The sequence below is a fragment of the Ochotona princeps genome, chromosome X (assembly GCF_030435755.1).
Source record: "Ochotona princeps isolate mOchPri1 chromosome X, mOchPri1.hap1, whole genome shotgun sequence".
Lineage (NCBI taxonomy): Eukaryota > Metazoa > Chordata > Mammalia > Lagomorpha > Ochotonidae > Ochotona > Ochotona princeps.
In genome coordinates this window covers 9,381,004-9,402,434 of record NC_080865.1, presented here as the reverse complement: position 1 = coordinate 9,402,434, position 21,431 = coordinate 9,381,004, and the positions used below count along the sequence as shown (strand labels likewise).

The window sequence follows — 21,431 nt, the reverse complement described above, 5'->3', positions numbered from 1 at the left end:
AACCAGCGCCCATATGGGATGCCGGCGTGTTCAAGGCAAGGACTTTAACTACTATGCTATAGCGCTGGCCCCATCTTTAAAATATCTTTGACAGTTGGAAGTAAACATTATAACATTGAAGCAGGCACTGTGTTGCAAGGGGGTAGGCTGATGTTTGGGACACCCACATTCCACACAACAGAGAGCCTGGTTACAGTCCCTACTACTGAGCTGTTCTGATTCAGTTTCCTAGTTAATGCACCCAGGAAGCCAATATGGCCCAGGTACCTGGGTTCCTAGCACTCATGTGGGAGACTCACGTAGACGTCCTGGCTACCGGTGGTTTGGCCCAGCCCCAATTGTTGCGGGCATCAGGAGAGTGAACCAGCAGATGGAAGATCAATGTGTGTGTGTATATGTCCCTCTCTCTATGTCACCCTGCCTTTCCAATAAACAGTATTTTTCAAAGAAAGCTATAACATTTTCCTAGTGTGGTTTTTCAAGTATATAAAACACAAGACAACTAAAACATGTTGAGGAACTTACCACATAGTAAGGAGGGAAAAAAAAACCCTCTCCCTCCAGAAGAAAAGCAAGAGCTGGCCATCTGCAAGGCACAAAGAGTGCCCTTCCCAACAATCCAAGCAGCTGGTGTCTTCATCTGGGACTTCCCAGCCTTCAAAACTGTAACAAATACATCTCTGTTGTTTGAGCTCTATGGTCTGTGATATACCACTGAAATATTCACTAAAGGAAAAGTGGAGTTATGTTAATAACAACCAAAGTAAACTTCAGACAAAGAAAAAATCTCATCCTGGACATCCCAACTCTGTCTTTAAAAGAAATAAATCGGGCCCGGCGCGATGGCGTAGTGGCTAAAGTCCTTGCCTTGCACGCACCAGGATTCCCATATGTGCGCCAGTTCTAATCCCGGCAGCTCCACTTCCCATCCAGCTCCCGGCTTGTGGCCTGGGAAAGCAGTCGAGGAGGGCCCAAAGCCTTGGGACCCTGCACCCACGTGGGAGACCTGGAGGAAGTTCCTGGCTCCTGGCTTTGGATTGGCTCGGCTCCAGCTGTTGCGGCTCACTTGGGGAGTGAACCATCTGACGGAAGATCTTCCTCTCTGTCTCTCCTCTCTGTATATCGGCCTTTCCAATAAAGAAAAATAATAATAAAATAAATCTTAAATAAATAAATAAATAAATAAATAAATCTTACAGATAAATCAGTAAGAACCAGTAAACTCTGGGTCAGCATTGTAGCACTGCAGGTTAAGCAACCAGCTGTGACATTGGCATCCCATAAATGCCCGTTCAAGTCTGGTTTTTTTTTTTTCATTTCTGAACCAGCTTCTTGCTTAAATACCTGGGAGAAAGCAGTGGAGGCTAGCCTAAGGGCTTGGGACTCAACCACTCATATAGAAGACCCAGCTGGAATTCCAGGCCCCTGGCTTTGACCTGGCCCAGTCCTGGCCACTGCAGTCATTTGGGGAGTTAGCCAGAGGATGGAAGATCTCTTTCTCTCTGTCTATCTAAGTCTGCCTTTCAAACAAATAAATAGTAAAAATATTCAAAATAGAAAAACAGAGAAAAAAATCAATGAAATCAATCCTCCTTCAAAAAAAAAAAAAAAAACTGAAGGCTCAGAACAATGAAGAAACGATACCAGTTCTACCCACTATCTCCCCAAACGATAGAATAGAAAGTGTTTTCTTATGCATTTTATGACTCATTACCTTAATACTTAATACTTAAAACCACAGCTGAGAGACAGTGTAAGAAAACTACCCATATGCATAGACAGGTGCAAGGTCTTCACCAAAATATTAGCCAATCAAATCCACCAACACAGAGAAAGCATAATATACAAGTAGGGTTAATTTCAGGAATGCAAGGCTAGTTCTTTACTTGAAATTCAAACAGGGTAACCTATCTAATCTAGAGAATTAGCATACGATCATGTCAGCTGATACCAAAAAAAGGCATTTGAAAGCTTCAACAGTTGTTCATGTTAAGAAGTCTCAGGGAAACTAGAACAAGATGACAACTTTCTGAAGCTATTTCTAGAAAACAAAACAAAACAAACACCAAACTGAATGGTCAAAATGTGGATATCTTACCCTCTCAAAGCAAAATCAACACGTGGCTGGATACACACACTCACCACTGACACGTGACATCACACTGGCGGTGTTTACCAATGTAATGACACAGGAAAGCAGAAGCGGGCACACCGCCCGGAAAGGAAGAATCTGTCAATCATTAAAGACATAATGGGTTTGGGCCCGGCAGCCGTGGCCTAGCGGCTAAAGTCCTCGCCTTGAAAGCCCCGGGATCCCATATGGGCGCCGGTTCTAATCCCAGCAGCTCCACTTCCCATCCAGCTCCCTGCTTGTGGCCTGGGAAAGCAGTGGAGGACGGCCCAGGGCTTTGGCACCCTGCACCCGCGTGGGAGACCCGGAAGAGGTTCCTGGTCCCGGCATCGGATTGGCGCGTACCGGCCCGTTGCGGCTCACTTGGGGAGTGAATCATCAGATGGAGGATCTTCCTCTCTGTCTCTCCTCCTCTCTGTATATCCGGCTTTCCAATAATAATAATAAAATCTTAAAAAAAAAAGACATAATGGGTTTAGTAGAGAAAATCGCAAGGACTGGAAATGAATACTGGAAAGTGAAATTTTGAAAACCAAACCATTCACAAACTACAGCCTTAGAAAGGAATCACAGGGTAGCCTAACAAAACACATCCTCACAGGCAGAAATATGCCCTCCTCATTGCTCATGTTAAAGTCCTAACCTGCAAGGTGACTGCCATCTGGAGAGAAATACTTTAAAGAAGCAATTAAGACCTGCTGTCCTTGTACTTCAAGCCAGCTAGTCTGTGGTATTTTCCTGTTTACATTTCAAACTATACATAACATTGCACATATGTGTATGGGGTATCATCTGATGTTTTAATGCATGTATACATTATATAATATTCAAATCATATCTATCTCAAGTATTTTTAATAGTAGAAACATTGAAAATCCTTTCTTTCAAAAACAGATTCACACAGTACATTAATAGTATTGATAGTCATTCAACTATACCAAGAGAATCCCAGAACCTCTCTCTCTTGCCTAACCACAGCTTAGTACAACCCCGTCTCGCCCTCTCCCCAGTCTCTTCAGTCTTTGATAACCACCATTCTACTCTGAACTTCCACAAAATCTTCTTTTTCTTAAGATTCTATACAAGGCTGGTTGGGTTGAACTAGGCGTCAATGCCCACTGACATGTAAGAGAGCCGAACGGGATGTGGGACAGACTGGACCAATCTATTGTACATACTGGCAAGCACAGGAACCAGAGCAGGGGGTGGGCTTGGGGGGGTTATTGCAGGTTGCTCTGACTAGGCTGCAGCTCCCACTGGTTTGCGTTGGGTCCGAGTGTGCAGTGGGTAGGATTGGGTTGGGCTCCAACACCCATGAGTTCATGTGGAAGACAGGGCTGGAGACAGAACTGACCCAGCAATTGACACCAACAGCATGTGCATAAGCTGATTGGGGCGACAGACTGTGCCAGGCCCTGTATAGGCAGGCACATACAAGAATCAGGGCTGCAATCACCTCAGACAAGTTTCTTTGGGGATCCCTCCAACTGAACTGCTGATCTCAGAACCCGAGCCATGAAGAGAAGTGTAGGTTCCATGGTCTGACCATGAAGTGCATGTGTCAAAGCTGAGCTTCCTCAGAGGCTCAGTCAGAGCAGTGGGCAGCATATCCAGGTGCACATGGAGGATATGGCAGTCCACTGGAACCTGCAGAGGACACCTGGTACCACAACAGAGGATGGAGGACAGAACAAATCCATCATCTACCCCAGCCATGTGTTAGCAGTGAAAATATGGACAGACTCTAAGGTGGACTATGTCAGCCAGTGGATTCTGGAGAGATTTCATCGTGCTTGGAATGGCGAGACTGGCAGCAATTCAGAACTGCTGAACTATCAAAACCACTTGAACAGTGCCCTCAGAGCATGCCCCATATCGGGGACCCTGGGATGGGTGGGAGGATAGGTGGGGCTTCTCCCTTTGTCTCCTTCCTTAACCTAGATACAGAAAAAAGAGAGAGACAGAGAGAGAGAGACAGAGAATGTGGAAACAATGGTCTTAACCACTTTCCTATAGCCCTTGACTCTCTGTGCCCTAATCAACTACATAAAGATTAACAAAATAACAATTTTAAAAAAAGATTCTATACAAATGATATCATCCAGTACTTGTCTTTTTGTGCTCCGCTCATTTCACTTACACTAATAACTTCCAGTTCCATCCATGTCATGTCATCACAACTATCAGGTTTTCATCATTTTCATGGCCGAATAGTATTCCAACATATATAGTTACTGCAATTTCTTTATCCACTGATCAGCCGACGGACACTTCGGTGTTTCCATTTCTTGGCTAACAGAAGGAGTACTACAGTAAATACAGCACTTTCTTAGGCACACAGGATCTGTACACTGCAAATTACCTGATGCTGATGAAGTAAATAAGAAATTTAAAAACTGAAATACAGACTCAACATAGCAAAGATTTCAATTCTTCTAGATTCTGCTATAGGTTTAACTCAATTTCTATCAAAATCCTAGTAGAAGAATTTTAAGCTACAATGACAAGATTTTTCTAGAATTTACCCAGAAGAACAAAAGCAAAGCAAAATAGCCAGACAATTTTAGGAAAAGGAGAATAGAGGTAGAAAAAACTCACACTGCTCAATTTTATGACTCAGTATGTAAAGCTGCAATAATCAAGAAAACATGGCATTGGTGACAGATATATAAAAATCACCAGAACAGAACAAAGAAGTGGCAAAGCTAGGAAAAAACAGCAAACAAAAAACGAGGGGGAAGCATATGACATTGATCTGGGCAGTGATGGTTTTAAGCACACAAATAGAATTACATCAAATTAAAAAGGTTCTGCAGGGGCCAAAACCGTGGCATAGTGGCTTAACCCTCTACCTGTAATGCCAGCATCCCATATGGGAGCTGGTATAATTCCCAGCTGTTCCACTTCCCATCTAGCTTCCTACTTACAGCCAGAGAAAGCAGCAGAGGATGCCCAATGCCTTGGGATCCTGAACCCACATGGGAGACACAGAAGATCCAGGCTCCTGGCGTTGTATCAGCCCAGCTCTGGTCACTGCGGCCATTTGGGCAGTTACTCAGCAGATGGAAGATCTCTGTCTCTCCTCTCTGTAAACCTGCCTTTCCAATAGAAATAAGTATTTTTTTTAAAAAGGTTCTGCATATCAAAAGAAATAATAAACAGTTAAGAGGCAGCCTACAGGTTGGTAGAAAATATTTGCAAGCCATACTTCTGATAAAGAATTAATATTTAAAACATATAAGAAAGACAACTCAGGCCCGGCGGTGTGGCCTGGTGGCTAAAGTCCTCACCTTGAGTATGCCAGAATCCCATATGGATGCCGGTTCTGATCCCGGCAGCTCCACTTCCCATCCAGTTCCCTGCTTGTGGCCTGGGAAAGCAGTCCAGGACAACCCAAAGCCTTGGGACCCTGCACCCACGTGGAAGATCTGGAGGAAGTTTCTGCCTCCTGGCTTTGGATCAGCGTAGCACCGGCTGTTGCGGTCACTTGGGGAGTGAATCACACCGGATGGAAGATCTTCCTCTGTCTCTCCTCCTCTCTGTATATCTGACTTTGTAATAAAAATAAATAAATCTTTAAAAAACAAACAAAAAACATATAAAGAAGACAACTCAAAAGAATGGGCAGGGTGAGCATTTGGCACAGCAATTAAGGTACTGGTTAGGATGCCTGCTTCCCACACTAGATTACCAGAGTTTGCATCCTAGCTCTTCTCCCAATTCCAGCTTCCTGCTAAAGGCACTCCGGGAGTCAGTAACTGATAGCTCGAGAATCTGGGTCCTTGGCACCGATACGGAAACCTAGACTGAGTTCTATGCTCATGGCTTTAGCTTGTCCCTGGCTGTTGCAGGCATTTGGGGAAAGAATCCGCAGCAGCAACTCAAATCAGCATTCAAATATGACATGTTGGCACTGTAAGCGAAAGCTTGACCCACTGTAGCACATGTCAGCACCTAAGCAGAGATTTCTTGAAACAAGAGCTAACAAGTGTACGAAAAAAAAGCACCTAAAACTAATAAGAGGAAAGTACAAATTAAAGTTACAGTGAGCTGTCACCTCATACCTGTCAGAATGGATATTAGCAGCAAGATAAAAGCATCAGGGGCCGGCATGACAGTGCTGCAGGGTAATCCTCTTCCCTGGGACACCAGCATCCCGTGTGAGCACCAGTTTGTTCCAGCTGCTCCACTTCTGATCCAGCTCCCTGCCTGCGGCCCAGGAAAGCAGCAAAGGACGGCCCAAGTTCTTGGGACCCTACATCCACATGGGAGACCTGGAAGAAGCTCCTGGCTTCAGATCAGCTCAGCTCACCTCTGGCTGTTGTAGCCATTTGGGGAGTGAACCAGTGGATGGAAGAGCTTCTCTCTATCTCTCCTTCTCTCTGTGTAAAATCTGCCTTTCAAATTACAAAAATAGTTTAAAAAAATCAACAAGGATGAGGATAAAAGGTAAGTTTCATACACTATCGATGGGAACAGAAATTAACAGCCATTACAGAAAACATTATAGAAGGTCCTTGAAAAACTAAAAATAGAATTACTGCATCATTCAGCAATCCTACTACTGAACATATATGCAAAGGTTATGAAACAAGTATATCACAGATACCAGCTCTCTTATGTTTACTGCTGCATAATAATATGCATCAGTCAAGCTATGAAATCAACCTAAGTGTTCATATTGAAAAAATGGAGTATGAATGGAAATGCAATGATGCAGCCTTCAAAAATTCTATCATTTACAACCAAATGTTGCCACATTTTCCATCTTACATCTGGAATACAAACCACCAAACTAATCATTTCATTCCAGTTAAACTGGCTGTTATGAAAAAGACAAACCAGAAACAAATGCTGTCAACCTGTAAGGAAAAGAGAACCCTAACACATTGCTGAGAGCAACACAAATTAATACAGCTGCTAGAGAATACGAAGGTTCCTCAAAAACCTACGAGCAGATTTATCTAATGACCCAGCTACGCATGGATCTGGCAAGATGAAGCAAGCATAGGAAAGAGGCACCTGCACTCTTGTACGCACTGCAACACTTTCCCTAACAGCCTAGTGTGCTATATATTACACAATGGAATATTTTTAGCCATTGAAAACCCCGACATTTCTGACAAGAGGAGTAAGGCTAGAGGTCACGAATGTTAAATACAATAAGCTAGAAACAAAGGCAAACGCTGCACATTCTGTCATGCATGGAAATTCTAAAATGTCAATTTTAACTTAGAACACTGATTACTGGAGGTTGGGGAGGGTTGGGGGAAGAGGAAGGAGAGAAGGCTGGATCATGTGTACAAAAACATAATAGCAGTAACACAGTGGGGCGATTGGATGGCTAGAATTCCCAATAACATGCCATGTGCTCCATATAACACTGAAAGAGCTGGAAGACAAAAGTAAGGGGGAGACTCCACACATATATAAAAGGTAGTTGTCTAATTAAATCACTTTACATTATATACATATGCTGAAACACATTGCATACGTATACTGTGCCTCATAAAAATGCACCTAAAACGGGCCCGGTGTGATGGCCTAGTGGCTAAAATGCTCACCTCACATCCTCTGGAATCCCATATAGGCACCGGTTTGTATCCCAGCTGCTCCACTTCCCATCCAGCTCCCTGTTTGTGGCCTGGAAAAGCAGTCGAGGATGGCCCAAAACCTTGGGACCCTGCACCCACATGGGAGACCCAGAAGAAGCTCCTGGCTCCTGGCATTGGATCTGCTCAGCTCCAGCCCTTGCTGAATCAACCAGCAGTTGGAAGAGCTTTCTTTCTATCTCCTTTCTCTGTAAATTTGTCTTTCCAATAAAAATAGATAAATCTTTTTAAAAATGCACATTAAATGTTAACCAAAACAATGTTTTTAATTTGTTAAAAAAGTAGGAGCTGGTCGGTGCTAATCTGCCACCTGCAAGTGTTGGCATCCCATATGGATGGCAGTTCATGTCCTGGCAGCCCCACTTCCCATCCAACTCTGCTTGTGGCCTGGAAAAGCAGTCGAGGACGGCCCAAAGCCTTGGGACCCTGCACCCGTGTGGGAGACCTTGAAGAAGCTCTTGGGCTCCTGGCTTCAGATCAGCTTAGCTTGGATCATTGCAGCCATTTGTCTCTGTAAATCTGCCTTTCAAAAAAATAAATCCTTTTTAAAAACTGTTAGAAAACATTGGCATGGACATTGACCCTAGCAATGAAGAGAGCAGTTAGGACACCTTTCTCCCACGTGAGATGACTCGTTGCACCCCGGCCCCATCTCCCGATTCCAGCTTCCTCCTCATGCATACTCTAGGAGGCAGCAGTGATGGCTCAAGTGGGTGGGTTCATTCCCCCAATCTGGGAGGCCTGGATTGGGCTCCCAGCTTCTAACTTTGTCCCTTCCTTCACCCATCCTTATGTACCCTCCACCTCTCTCTCTGTCTTGCTCTCTCAGTCTGTAATAATTTATCTTAATTTTTGAATAAAAACAAAATAGGAAATAAACTGAACTCATATCACCGTTGCTAACTCCCATGGAAAGATAAATCACATACCCAAATACACACACAAGACTAAACAGCCAGCCCCTCTAATTCAACAGAAGACCTCAAGTACCTCATCAAATGGTGTAAAGAAAAGCAGATGAACAACACTACACAACAAGTTCTCCAGAAAGTACCCAAGGTTGTGGAAATGCTGAAATAGACATGGACAACTAATAGGCATTTGATGTGGTATCTCACACCTAGCGTAACAAAGTCAACAACATCTCAGAACAACTGAGACTATGCAAGGAACAACCTTAAGACATTCTTCCCCCCATCAGAGTCCCTGAGACAACATCAGTTGAACTATCTCTTTCCCCTAGCACTGATGTGAACTAGCAGCAAGCAGTGGCGCAACACCTCCTCCTCCTCCTCCACCACCACCACCACCACTACCGTGGTCACAGGAGGGCGGGATCTTTTCCCTACCCACCTCCTCCGACCCATCTCCACCCTACTTGGTGGTTGGCCTTGGTCTGTAAACCCCTCATCTATGTAACATTAAAAATTAAATAAATGTTACTGTCAAAAAATTAACACACAATTTGAATCAATCTCCAGGGAACTCTGCTAAGTGACAAAAAATCCAGAAGCAAAAACTAGATAGATACTGTGATCTCATCTAGATTACATACTTTAAAAATCTTATTCATTTTTTATTACAGTCCTGAAATGACATTCCCAAAAGGGAGAATTACTAGTTTCCAAGAGTCTAGGAATGAGTATGGGGGAGCAGACAGTGAATGCGGCTATTAAAGGCCAACCTGCAGTATCGATGAGGTGATGCAACTAGTCTGCACTTGGCCTTATCAATGTCAATGTCCTGATTGTGACACTGTTTTCAGTTATGCAAGATATTATCATTGGTGGAAACTGGGGAAAGGTCACGCAGAATCTCTGTGTGTTATTGTTACAACTGCCTATAAGTGAATCATGCCAAGAGGAAGTCTTCATTCTAAAAGAAACCCCAATTACATGACATTCTTAACCCGGAACAGATGTGTGGTTGCCTGAGGTCACAGGTGGGGGAGGACACGACTACAAAAGGCTACCATAGGGCCAATGGTAGCAAGTCAATCTTCTTGTGGAGCAAGCACTGCATGTGGGCATCAGTTCGTGTCTCAGCTGCTCTACTTCTGATCCAGCTCCCTCCTTGTGGCCCTGAAAGTAGTCGAGGACGGCCCAAGGCCTTGGGACCCTGCACCCAAGTGGGAGACCCAGAAAAAGCTCCTGACTTCTGCCTTTAGACCAGGTCAATGCTGGCCACTGTAACCACTTGGGGAGTGAACCAGCAGATGGAAGAGCTCTTTCTCCCTCTCTCTGTAATTCTGAGTTTCAAGTAAAAATAAATCTTAAAAACAGGGTACCATGAACTTGTTTTTATGATGATAAAACCATCCTTTAGATTAGTTACATCGTCTACCTGTGTCAACATACCAACAGGCACAACAGCAAATCACTTTTACTGTATGCAAACTAATAACACAACCTTTTTAAGGGAAAGAAAAAAGATGGAGAGGTATAGGTGTCTGTGGGACTTTGTTTCTTGGCCAAGAGAGAATTGAAAAGTCCAACTGAGAAAATCAGTTGAAAACTGAAAGTTGAACTGAGGCAATCAATTGAAACACAAGAAGATTCCCTAAGAGATTTTGTTCTGCAACTACATTTTGACCTGATGTCCGCAGCTCCCTGAGGAATGCTGCAGAATGTTATCTGTGGGAAAACAGGAACTGCGTTTATCACAAGGCTGAAGCTGAAAAAACAATTGCACCATCCACATGAAGAGCCAGCACGTATGCAATTCCAGAAAACCTTGACCTCCCCTCAACTGCCAGGGATTCACAGAGGAGCCAGCAGTTGAATATTAATAAGATCATGCCTGACTTAACAATAGTTCAACTTCAAATCTGTCACCTTTATCATAGTGCAGAAGGCACACACATTCATACCTTCATTTTTGAATATGAGTCTTTTTCCAGGACCCCAACATGCATTAGGATCCTCTCTGGCGGTGCTGGGCACAGGGAAGTGGGATGCAAGGCAAACCACTGGCCCTCTGCTGTATGTTATGCTGCTGTGCTAGAGTGTGCAGCTTTGGCGTATCAAATGCACATTTAACTCACAGCATTTGCATCCTGTCACAGGTTTAGCCAACTGCAGCCCCAAAGCCCTGCTACACCCAACCTCCTCCAGGTATCCACATTCTAAATTAGTCTTGTTCCACCATCTCATTTACCCTGACCCTGAGCCTACTTTGCAAATGATTTTTTTCTTTTACATAGTGATGTATCTCATCACATCCACCGTCACAGACAGGCAACACACACTTACCTGGGGTTTGGCCATTTCCTGCTCTTCTTTGGAAAAGCCAGGGATATGCGAAGGCTAAGCTGGAACAAATGGACAAGAAGATATCAGTGGGCCCCAACAGGCCCTCAGTGCCAAGAATTCCCTGATTTGAAATCCCTCACATGAGCTGGCCACAGGGCTGCCCTGTGGGAAGTCTGGGCAACCTGCAATCTTCCCAACAGCCCGTGTAGCCATGACTGCTTTCCTTACATTAACACTGAACACACAATGATAGGGGGTAGCACAATGGCTCAAACAGGAAAAACCTTCTGTAAATGTCGGCATCCCACAGGGTGCTAGTTTATGTCCAGCTCCCTGCCCATGGCCTGGGAAAGCAGTGGAGGATGGCCCAAAGTCTTGGGACCCTGCACCCATGTGGGAGACCTGGAAGAAGTTACTGGCTCCTGGCTTCAGATCGGCTCACTCTAGCTGTTGTGGCTACTTGGTGAGTAAGTGAACTACTGGATGGAAGATCTTTCTCTCTCTCTCTAAAATCTTTCAAATAAAAATATATAAATCTCAAAAAAGAGAAAGAAAACACAAGGATATGCATGCTATGTAACTAGTACTGACATAGAAAGTGTGTTTCTTGTAACCTTATTTAAGAAAATTGCTTATCATGCTATATACTTTCCCTGTAGATGCTTTTATCCCAGCCTTGATTTTAATGCCACAAGACATAAACGGCCCCAAATGACCCACAAAAAAAGATTCATAAAGAAATGTAAGGGAGAAAACACCACGCGACTCCTAAAGAGGCAAGGTGGAACCACGCACTTAGTATTCATGCACTTTATGATTAAACAACAACAACAATGTGCTGGGGGGCTGGCACCTGCAATGCTACTATCTTTCCATGATCTGCTTTTACCCCTAAAGCAAGCCATGGAAACTCAAATTCTGGGGCTGGCACTGTGGCATTGTGGGTAAAACCACCACCTTTAATGCTGGCATCTCATATGGGCACCAGATTGAGTCCGAGGTGCTAAACTTCTGATCCAGCTCTCTGATAGTGTGCCTGGAAAAGCAATAGAAGATAGACCAAATGCTTGGATCCCTGTTCCCACAGAGGAGACGGCAGCGAAGCTCTTGGATCGCACAGCTCTGGCCTCAAACTCAGCCTTTCAAATAAAAAATAAATCTTAAAAAAAAAAAACACAAAAAAATGATGTGCTAAACGTTTTAAAAGACGCACTTTTATGCACACTAAAAAATGTCTAAAAAAATGTGAAGGGGGAAAAGTCAATTTCCCTTACGATTTTCTAATTAATCTATAATCTGTTTTTTTTGCACGCCAAAACATGGACCATTAAAAGCATCATTTTCATGACGTTTAGAGTCCCTCCCCCGCCCCGTGCACCCTTCCAAAAGGCGCCTTCCCACCCTCCCCAGGTTCCAAAGTCTGGGCGAGGCCTGTAGACAGGTGCCTGCTCAGGTGTCTCTTCTTCCTTCTCCTCACCTCACCGGGACCGTCTGGCTCGGGAGCCGGAAAGACGCCTTCAGGAGTAGATCAAGTTCACCGGGAACATTTCCACGACCCTGCGAACTTCGGACTTCGGGAACGGGAGGGAGGCTGGGCGAGGCGTGTTTCATTTAAAGAAGGGTCTATGGGGTGCCCGTGAACTTGTTGTGTTGGTCACGGTGCTGGAAAAACGTGTGAACGTCAAAGTTTAAAGAGTCTTACCCAGTCTTCATCTGCCCCATAACTTTTTCCAGCAATTGCCGGAGACCCTCATTTAGGGACCTCTCGGTCCCCCATTATTCAACCTTCCACCCCCCGACCAAAGACTTTCAGACACGCCCCGTCCACCCAACCTCCCACTCCCGCAAACTCTCCGTCATTCAAGCCCACAAATCCCAGGCCTTGCCCCCTCAACCTCCACTCTTTCTTGATAACAGGTTTTCGCTCGCTGCTGAACAAGACCGTTAGAACTGGCTCAGGCAAGCACTTCCGGTCCTAGAGACGCTAGCACCGCCCATTAAAGCGCGGCGGCAACCGGTTCTGCGCACGCTCAGAAGCGCCTTTCAGGCCGCCTACGCCGAGTCAACCTAGGGCCACAAAGGTGAAGGGGCCGTAGCGCAGGCGCAGACGAAAGATGTCCGTGACGGTGACGTCACTGTTTGGAGCCGAAATAGTCGTGACCATTTTATTTCTGCCGCTAGAGGGCGGCAGTGCAGAACAGGTGTTCACTTCGTTCTCTAGGGGCCGGCGTTTCAAACGCTTCCACTTTTACAACACAGCTAGGTGCCCTGGCACCTCTGACAAGGAAGAAACTCTTATTTCATTCTGGCCATCATAATAGGAGGCTATAACAAGGATCATATTTTTAACAGGCCAGTATGAGGCAATCTAGCGTTATATGCTAACATTAAAACACACATATTTGACTTATTAATTATCTATCTTGCCCCCGCTAAAGTATGACTTCTACAAAGGTTATGTAAGTATTTCCTGTATGCCAGACAGTATCCTGGATATTAGGAATATAGCAAATCAGAAAATAAACCCAAACAAGCATGAGGGAGACAGCTTGAGTTCAAACCCCAACCTCCGTATCAGCTGTGTAATATAGGGTACTTCCCACCTTCTCTGTGCCAAGTTTCCTCCTCTATAAATGAAGAATGACAGTGCCCACACCTCACTAGAGTTGTCATAACAAGTGATTTGATTAGTGTAAAGGATTTAGAACTATGCCTAGCACATAGTGGGTGCTATGTAACTGTTGATTGCAACGGTGATGATTAACATTGCAAGTCTTTTTTTTTGAAATTTTAATAACGAGGGAAAAGAAAATCTGAAGAGATGATTTGTAGGGTACTTTGTGGAAAACAGGCTACATAGGACAAGGCGTAGTGTGGGGGAGGGGGAGACCAGGGAGGAGGCTCCTGTCAACAGGCACAAGTGAAACACATGACATGCCTTGCTTCAAACGTCACCACATCAGTGCTATGACCATCACGTCTCAGATAAGGAAACTGAGTTCCAGAGAAGTCAATAATTTGCCCAAAGTCACACACAGGTTCTCAAGGTTTGATCCATAATTTCCACACAATACTCTTGTGTATTCAACATCACACATCGTTTCCAGAAAGTATCTGAGCAGCCTCATTCTAGAATCATTAAAACTAACCAAAAAATGGGACCTCCTAGAAGGCAAGCCAAAGAAAGCAAACAAGCAGGGAGAGAGACTCATATCCTTTGCTTTCGAAAGGATCAGCACCTCCTGTTCCTCACTGAAAACTATCTGCTTTCTCAATGAATTAGGATGTGAAAATAGACCTTTATTTGCCCCAACCTCTTTGCACACACATATACTCCTACCTATGCAGAAGGGGGAATCCTTTAGGGTTGGTGAAAGTAGAGAGCAGTGATTATCAGCTTTGGAAATGATCTTGAGCCAGTGATGCAGAAAGTATGCCAGAGCCCACAAAGCACATGCACAAGCCATGTGAGGCTAGCTTTCCCCCTGTGAAGCCACTACTTCAACACTCTTGTCCTACAAATCCTCTACCATCAGTCCCTTCAGGAAGCTGATCACACCATACACACACAGCATGAAACTGACCTTGGAGTCACCAGACTGAGCCTGAAGTGCCTGCCTTGAAGAAAAAAAAATCCATCTTGGTCCTCCTGCTGCCACTGTTTATTCTTGTTCTGTTGGTCTATGAAGCACAGATGTGGTGGTAAACAGGGGCACATGGGTCACACAGGAAATAATGGTGAATGAAAGGCAAACGGATAATGAATGGAGGCGACGAGAGGCACATGGCAATGGACTGGAGGTGAATGAACGTGAAAAGGATGTGAGGCAGAGTAAGTGATCAGACATTAAAGTTTCAACTCATTCTAGGTTACTGATGAGCCTGAGGAGATAATGGTGAAATGAGGCACAATCTAAGTGAAAAAAGGTAAAAGTGGGAGCTAACTTTGAATGAATAAGGCATTGAATATGAATGAAGTAAATGTGAATGGACTTGAGGTGAATGAATGGTGATTTATGAGGCAAAACAGGAGTTGTGAGGGGGTGACTTTAGGGGAAAAACAGGAGTGAATGGGAGTTATGTGGGACATAGAGTGAAGAACAGGGTGTGCAGCTCGCAGTATAGAGATAAACATGAATTGGGCCAGATTAACCAGGTCAAGGTGGAGCAGAACTGTCAGGGAGGAGAATGAGTAGAGGTGAACAGGGACAGAGTGGGATTTAGTAGGGACAACGCAGGGTAGTGATCCAAGGATCCAGCAGTGTATGGATCCCAGTGTGAATCAACAGATGCAACTAAGCTGGCAAGTGTGTATGTCAATGGCCAGCAAAAGCTGAGTAGGTGTTGGTCTTGAGAGGAAAACAGGGAAGGTGGCCCAAGGTGAGTAAAGTGGGGAAACATGGGCCCTAATGTGAGTAAAAAAATGACTAACTCAAAGCAAACTGTGAATTGAATGGGTGTCCTATGGGACAACAACTGGATGTGGATCCAAAGTACTTACGAGTGGGAAGTGAGAAAAACAGAGATTGCATTGGGGGATGAATTTAAATGAATGATGTCATATAAGGGAGAGAGAGAGAAAGAGAGAGAGAGAATTGAGAAATAATGGAAATAATGGAGGTGGCCAAACACAGATTGAGTATGTATGTGGGTAACCTTAACTAGTATCTGGAAGTGATACAGAATAGGATTCTGGAGATGATGGCAATCAGGAATGGCAACAAAGATAGAGATGAAGAAGAGGTAGAAAGGGAGTGAATGGGGAGATCGTAAGGCCAAGTCAATGAACAGAGCTGTAGCATGGTCCACGTGAGAGTGACTAAGAGTCACTTGACAGAGTGTCAGGAAGTAGAGGTGAATATTGGAAATGAGTTTGAATGACAGTGAAGAGAGGTGAGGAAGAAAAATATTGTGAGAGGGTTGAGCTAAGGATAAGCAGGGGGTAAGGGAATTGTGGTAGCATGAGACCCATTATGAGTGAATAGAAATGAATGAGAGGCAGTATAAGTGAACAGGGAGACAAAAGGCAGAATGAGAATGAAGATGAGTACACATATGTAGTGCCATTTATAATGTGTAGTGTGGGCCAACGTGTGGACAGAACATGCAAATTGCGGTGGGAGAGCACAGCAAGTACAGAGAAGCAACAGGGTGCCAAGGAGGTACCGTGATTTAAATGCATCCCCCTCAAAATTAAGGGATTGGAAACTTAGCCCCCAGTGCAACAAACATCTGGATCCAGAGCCTTTGTTGCAGGCTTCTTAAACCATGAAGATCCCATCCTCATGGAAAGGGAGTAATGCTGCCACAGGAAAGAAGGGCTTGTGAGAATGGGCTCACTCTTGCCCTTCTGCCTTCTGTCATGTGATGATGCAGAATAAAGTCCCCAGTGGGGGCTAGATAACTTGATCTTGGACTTCCCAGTTCCTTGAACCATGAGAAAATACACTGTATTCTTTCTAAATTTGGCGGTTGCAAGTATTCTGTGAGAGGAATACAAACAAACCAAGAAATTAAATAAATGAAGAACCGAGGAGTCAAGGAAAAAGCCAAAGTGGTCATCATCCGCAAAACGTGAGGAATCAGAGGTGTTAGTAGGCACCAGGCAGTGAACAGCACTTAGCGCTCTGTCTAAGGGAGGAATGGAACTAACGAGGGACATAGTGGGAGCAGATACAACCAAGCAGAATAGTAGCAACAATTTTCGGAGTGGAGCGGGTGGGGGAATGCCATGTCATAACAATCTAAGCTTCTGCCTGTGGTGCTGACACTCCATATGGGCGCTGATTCAAGTCCTGCTTGCTCCACTTTCAACCCAGTTCCCTGCTTATGGCCTGGGAAACCAGTGGAAGATGGCCCAAGTCCTCGGGTCCCTACATTCATGTGGGACACCTGGGAGAGTTTCTTGGCTCCTGGTTTCAGATTGGCTGTTTCACCTGTTATGGCCATCTTGGAAGTGAAACAGCAGATGCAAGATCTCTCGCTGTGCCTCTCCTCTCTATAACTCCGCCTTCCAAACAAAAATAGATGAATCTTGGAAGGGGAGCAGGACCTTGAGACGCGGTGAGTCCTATGTGAGATGCCGGGTTAATTCTTGTCCCACAGGGACAATGGGCACCCAGAAGGACGTTCAACCCCCAAGCAGCAGCCAATCATTTACATTTGTGGAGAATATCACACGGAAAATGAGATAAAATCCAGGGAGCCAATCAGATGCAGGGAGTGTGGATACAGAATCATGAACAAGAAGAGGACAAAAAGATTGGTGGTTTTAGATGCTTGATAAAACCTGGCAGTTGATAGGAATGTCCTATTTGTACTTGGATTTGCTGTACATGTTTCTCCTTGTTGTATAGCTTTTAATGTAGCATACTTATCTTTTTGAACTGCATGTGATTTTTTTTACCTGTATATGATTTCATTTAAAAACCACATTATATTTAGGTATCTTTTAATATAAGGAAATCATTCAAATACATAACTTATAATTTAATTTTTTGTGAGGTATGTTAAAATTACTTTCTTACACTCTGCTTACAATCACAACCTAGAACCACCTGGGGTCCTTGGGAAACATGCATATGTGCAGAACCCTCTGAAAGCCTAATAAAATCAGTTACTTGGAAAAAAATAGATGAATCTTTAAAAAAAAATCAGATAACATAGGCTCAGTGTTAGGCCTAAGACCTGACAATTATTTGTCCTTTCCTGTGTCCCCAGCCCATCTCCCTGCATCTCTTTGACATTTAGGGGTTTCTCCCTAACTTTGTCTCCTTCCATCTATGTGTATATGTCAATATCTTTTCATTTCCTGGTATGTGTCTGTTTGTCTCTAACAGAGCTGGCACTAGAAAGCAGTGAGGTGCCCAGACCTCTTCTGTGTTCCAGAATCCATCCTTCATAGGGCCCAGAGTTCTAGAATGCCCTAGCTCTGAACAGTGTAGGGTGACTCTGGCCAAGGAGACAGGGGAGACGGCTCTGGAGAGCACCATGCAGGCCTGGGGCTCTGTGATGTTCATTTTGGCCACAGTGATGATTTCTATGGCGGATGCCAAGATCTATGAACGCTGCGAGCTGGCAATGAAGTTGCAGAAGGCAGGCCTCAATGGCTACAGAGGCTACGGCATTGGAGACTGTGAGATTCCACTTACCCCAAGTCCCCAAGCTAGTCCACTATCCCCAGGCATAGCCCCAGCCCCCTCACCTTGTCATTTTTTACTTCTCCGGGCCAGGGAATGATCCTCTCGGGCAATTTCCTATGATGAATGTCTTAAATAATTTCATTATCACCATCCTTGCCTTCACAATCATTACCTCCATCTCCATCAACAACACCATCACTATCATCTGTATCAACACTGATAATACTACAATGAACACCATCACCATCCCTATACCTCACCAGAATCACCAACATGTCATCACAAAACCAAAATCATCACCCTTACAGCTGAGATGACAATCATCCTAGCACCCATCATCCATTTCCTATTCCTAAGACCCTAAGTCTACCTCTTGTCTCTCCTCTTCCTTCCCCAGGGCTGTGCATGGCACACTATGAGAGTGGATATGACACCTCTTTCGTGGATCACAATCCTGATGGCAGCAGCGAATATGGCATTTTCCAACTGAATTCTGCCTGGTGGTGTAACAACGGGGTCACACCCACTGAGAATCTCTGCCACATGGACTGTCGTGGTAATACAGCACTGGGACACAAGAAAATTTTGCCTGTCTCCCCCACTCTCCCAAACATAGAGACCAAGATAGTTTAAGTCAGCATTTCCTGCCACAGCAGAAAAAAAGTGACAGAGAAAAGATGAAAATTGTTTGGACTATTAGAGATACCACCCTACATCTTTACCCAGACTACACTGGGATGTTGTGCAAGTCAGGAAAGCTCAGGCCTCCAGACCTGAAACAGAATGGAAGCTACAGTTATCTGAGACTCAGGAAACAGGAAACTTAGATGCATGTGCAGTATCAGGGACTGTCCTGATTTGGAGTGAGTTTGTCCAAGTTCTAAGACAGGCAGAATTCTGACTGTAGGAATACAAGTAAAGCATCTCCTTGCAGAAATGATAGAACCTTCCAGGCAAGAGTGTGGTGCTGTTTTGTTTGAAGACAAAACAATGCCAATTGAAGTTGTTCAGGAATGTCCAAAATGGTAGAGAAGTTTGTCCAAGACAGGCCAAAATGGAAATTGAGATTATTTGGGGCCAGCCCAAATAGACATGGATGTTGCCCAAATCCTGTGAACATGATGCAAGAGTTCACCCAGGACTGGACAAAATGGAGGCTGAGGTCATTCAGTACTGGCCACCACAGGCACTGACATTCTCTAAGACAGGATTGCATCATTAATGACTTTCTTTTCGAGACTAGCTATAATGATTAGCTAGTTAGGGTGGCTAATTTTCAACATGGAAATGAAATAGTCCAGGATTAGCTAAAATGAAAGTTGAGGTTCTGGGTCAATCTACATGGAAGTTGAGATTGTCCAGGATTGGTCATCAAACTGGTTAAAACCCTTAGTAAATAGCAAAATGGTAATTAAAGTCACCAATGGTGGTCAGTGGTTAAGTTTGAACAATAGTGGCCTACATCAAGACTAATGTTATCCAAGACCTGACAACATTTGTATTTTAGGTCATCAAGACTGAATTAACATAGTAGTTGAGTATCTTTCCAATCAGGCATCATGGTAGATGATGTCAGATTAACCAGCATTAAGGTTGAGATCATTTACAACCAGACATAATGACAACTGAAGTAATCCAAAGCTGGCCAGTGTAGAGCTTGACAAGGTCCAGGATCAACCAATATGGTGGTTGGGGTTATTCAGTCAAAATCAAACAGGACCAGTCGGCATGAGTTATGTTTGCATAGAATTAGCCAACATAGCACTTGGGGTGATTGATTATCAGCTGACACAACAGTCAAGGCTGCTCACAATTGGCCAAAGTAAGGTTGAGATTATTCAGGCCCTCCAGAAATCTATAACACTTGGGTCCTCCCTACACTCTCATCCTGTCCCCAGTGCACCAGATCACCATGTCCCTCTCTTCCCTTTAGATCTGCTCAATCGCCACATTCTAGATGACATCTTGTGTGCCAAGCGGGTTGTGTCCACACGGAACGGCATGCGTGCCTGGTAAGTTCCCAGGAATGGCCTGGACATTAGGCATCCAGGGAGAATCTTACTAACCTGCCTACATCATCTTCCCTCTCTTCCTTCCTAGGGATTCTTGGAACCATCACTGCGCTGGCCATGATTTATCTGAATGGATCAAGGGGTGTAGCGTGCTTGTGAAAACTGACCCAAGGAGAATTCATCCATGACTCCAACTACCAGGAATATAGATATTCCTTTTCTTTTTCTTTTGTGAAATAATAAAGGATGGCATAGAAAAACAAACTTAAAATTGGTCTGATGCGTAATTTTCATTTCTGAAGCCTAGAGATACCCCAATCACTTCCTCCATATATTCAAAGCTTTAATCAAAAGATGCCCAGTCATTTCAAGGGGAGAAGAGGAGCAGAGTATAATGATTAAGAGTATAGATTCAGGCCCAGTGCAGTAGCCTAGTGGCTAAAGTTGTTGCCTTGCATGTGCCTGGGATCCCATAAGGGTACTGGTTCGAATCCTGGGTGATCCACTTCCCTTCAGCTCCCTGCTTGAGGCCTGGGAGGCAGTTGAGGACAGCCCAAAAGCCTTGGAATCCTGCACCTGCATGTGAGACCCAGAAGAAACTCCTGGCTCCTGGCTTCAGATCAGCTCAGCTCCGGTCATTGCAGCCACTTGGGGAGTGAACCAGCAGATGGAAGATCTTTGTCTCTCCTTCTCTGTGTAAATCTGACTTTCAAAAAATAAATAAATAAATAAAAAGAGAGAATAGATTCACCTTGGTTCAGATACCACCTCCATTACTTACTAGCTATGTTCTCTTCACACACTTAACTGCTCTTGTTTCGTAGTTTCCTCAACCATAAAATAAGGGCTATAATGATGCAAACTTCTCAGTGGGATTAAATAAATTAACACTTGTAAAACAAAGTCCTCGCCTTGCATGTGCTGGGATACCATATGCTCACTGATTCATGTCCTGGCAGCTCCACTTCCCATCCAGCTCCCTACTTGTGGCCTGGGAAAGCAGTCGAGGATGGCCCAAAGCCTTGGGACCCTGCACCTGTGTGTGGAAGACCCAGTAGAAGCTCCTGGTTCCTGGCTTCGGATCAGCTCAGCTCTGGCTGTCGTGGTCACTTGAAAAGTCACTCAGCAGACAAAAGATCTTCTCTGTCTCTCCTCCTCTCTGTATATCTGACTTTCCAATAGAAATCAACAAATCTTAAAAAAAAAATGAAGTGGGCTGGTACCATGGCATAATACACTAATCATCCACCTTTGGTATTAGCATCCAATATGGGCTCTGGCTT

The 21,431-nt window shown here is 44.4% G+C and overlaps 2 protein-coding genes and 1 pseudogene across 6 annotated transcripts in view; 2 read left to right on the top strand and 1 right to left on the bottom strand.

Annotated features, from left to right (window-relative positions):
* The window catches only part of ZNF182 (zinc finger protein 182), a 33,571-nt gene extending 20,565 nt beyond the window's left edge, over nt 1-13,006 (bottom strand). For 2 of the 5 annotated variants that reach the window (XM_058658511.1, XM_058658512.1), the window contains exons 1-2: nt 12,472-12,786; nt 10,995-11,053 (exon numbers count right to left, since the gene is read on the bottom strand). Coding sequence is in view for 1 of the 5 variants with exons in the window: in XM_058658510.1 (XP_058514493.1) it covers nt 10,995-11,009 (15 nt within the window). In the remaining 4 variants the exon portion in view is untranslated. Of the gene's footprint in view, nt 1-2,098; nt 2,224-10,994; nt 11,054-12,471; nt 12,787-12,889 lie in introns of those variants that run through there. The other 3 variants (XM_058658510.1, XM_058658513.1, XM_058658515.1) reach the window with 3 other exon arrangements.
* Nucleotides 13,007-17,104: 4,098 nt separating this feature from the next.
* On the top strand, nt 17,105-17,295 carry LOC101530859 (DNA-directed RNA polymerases I, II, and III subunit RPABC4-like; annotated as a pseudogene).
* A 629-nt stretch (nt 17,296-17,924) lies between these two features.
* LOC101531102 (sperm acrosome-associated protein 5) lies at nt 17,925-20,398 on the top strand. Its single transcript, XM_004587886.3, has 4 exons — nt 17,925-18,129; nt 18,534-18,692; nt 20,070-20,148; nt 20,237-20,398. Exons 1-4 carry the CDS (start codon nt 17,985-17,987, stop codon nt 20,334-20,336), a joined length of 483 nt encoding a protein of 160 aa, XP_004587943.2. The 5' UTR covers nt 17,925-17,984; the 3' UTR covers nt 20,337-20,398.
* The last annotated feature ends 1,033 nt before the right edge of the window (nt 20,399-21,431 follow it).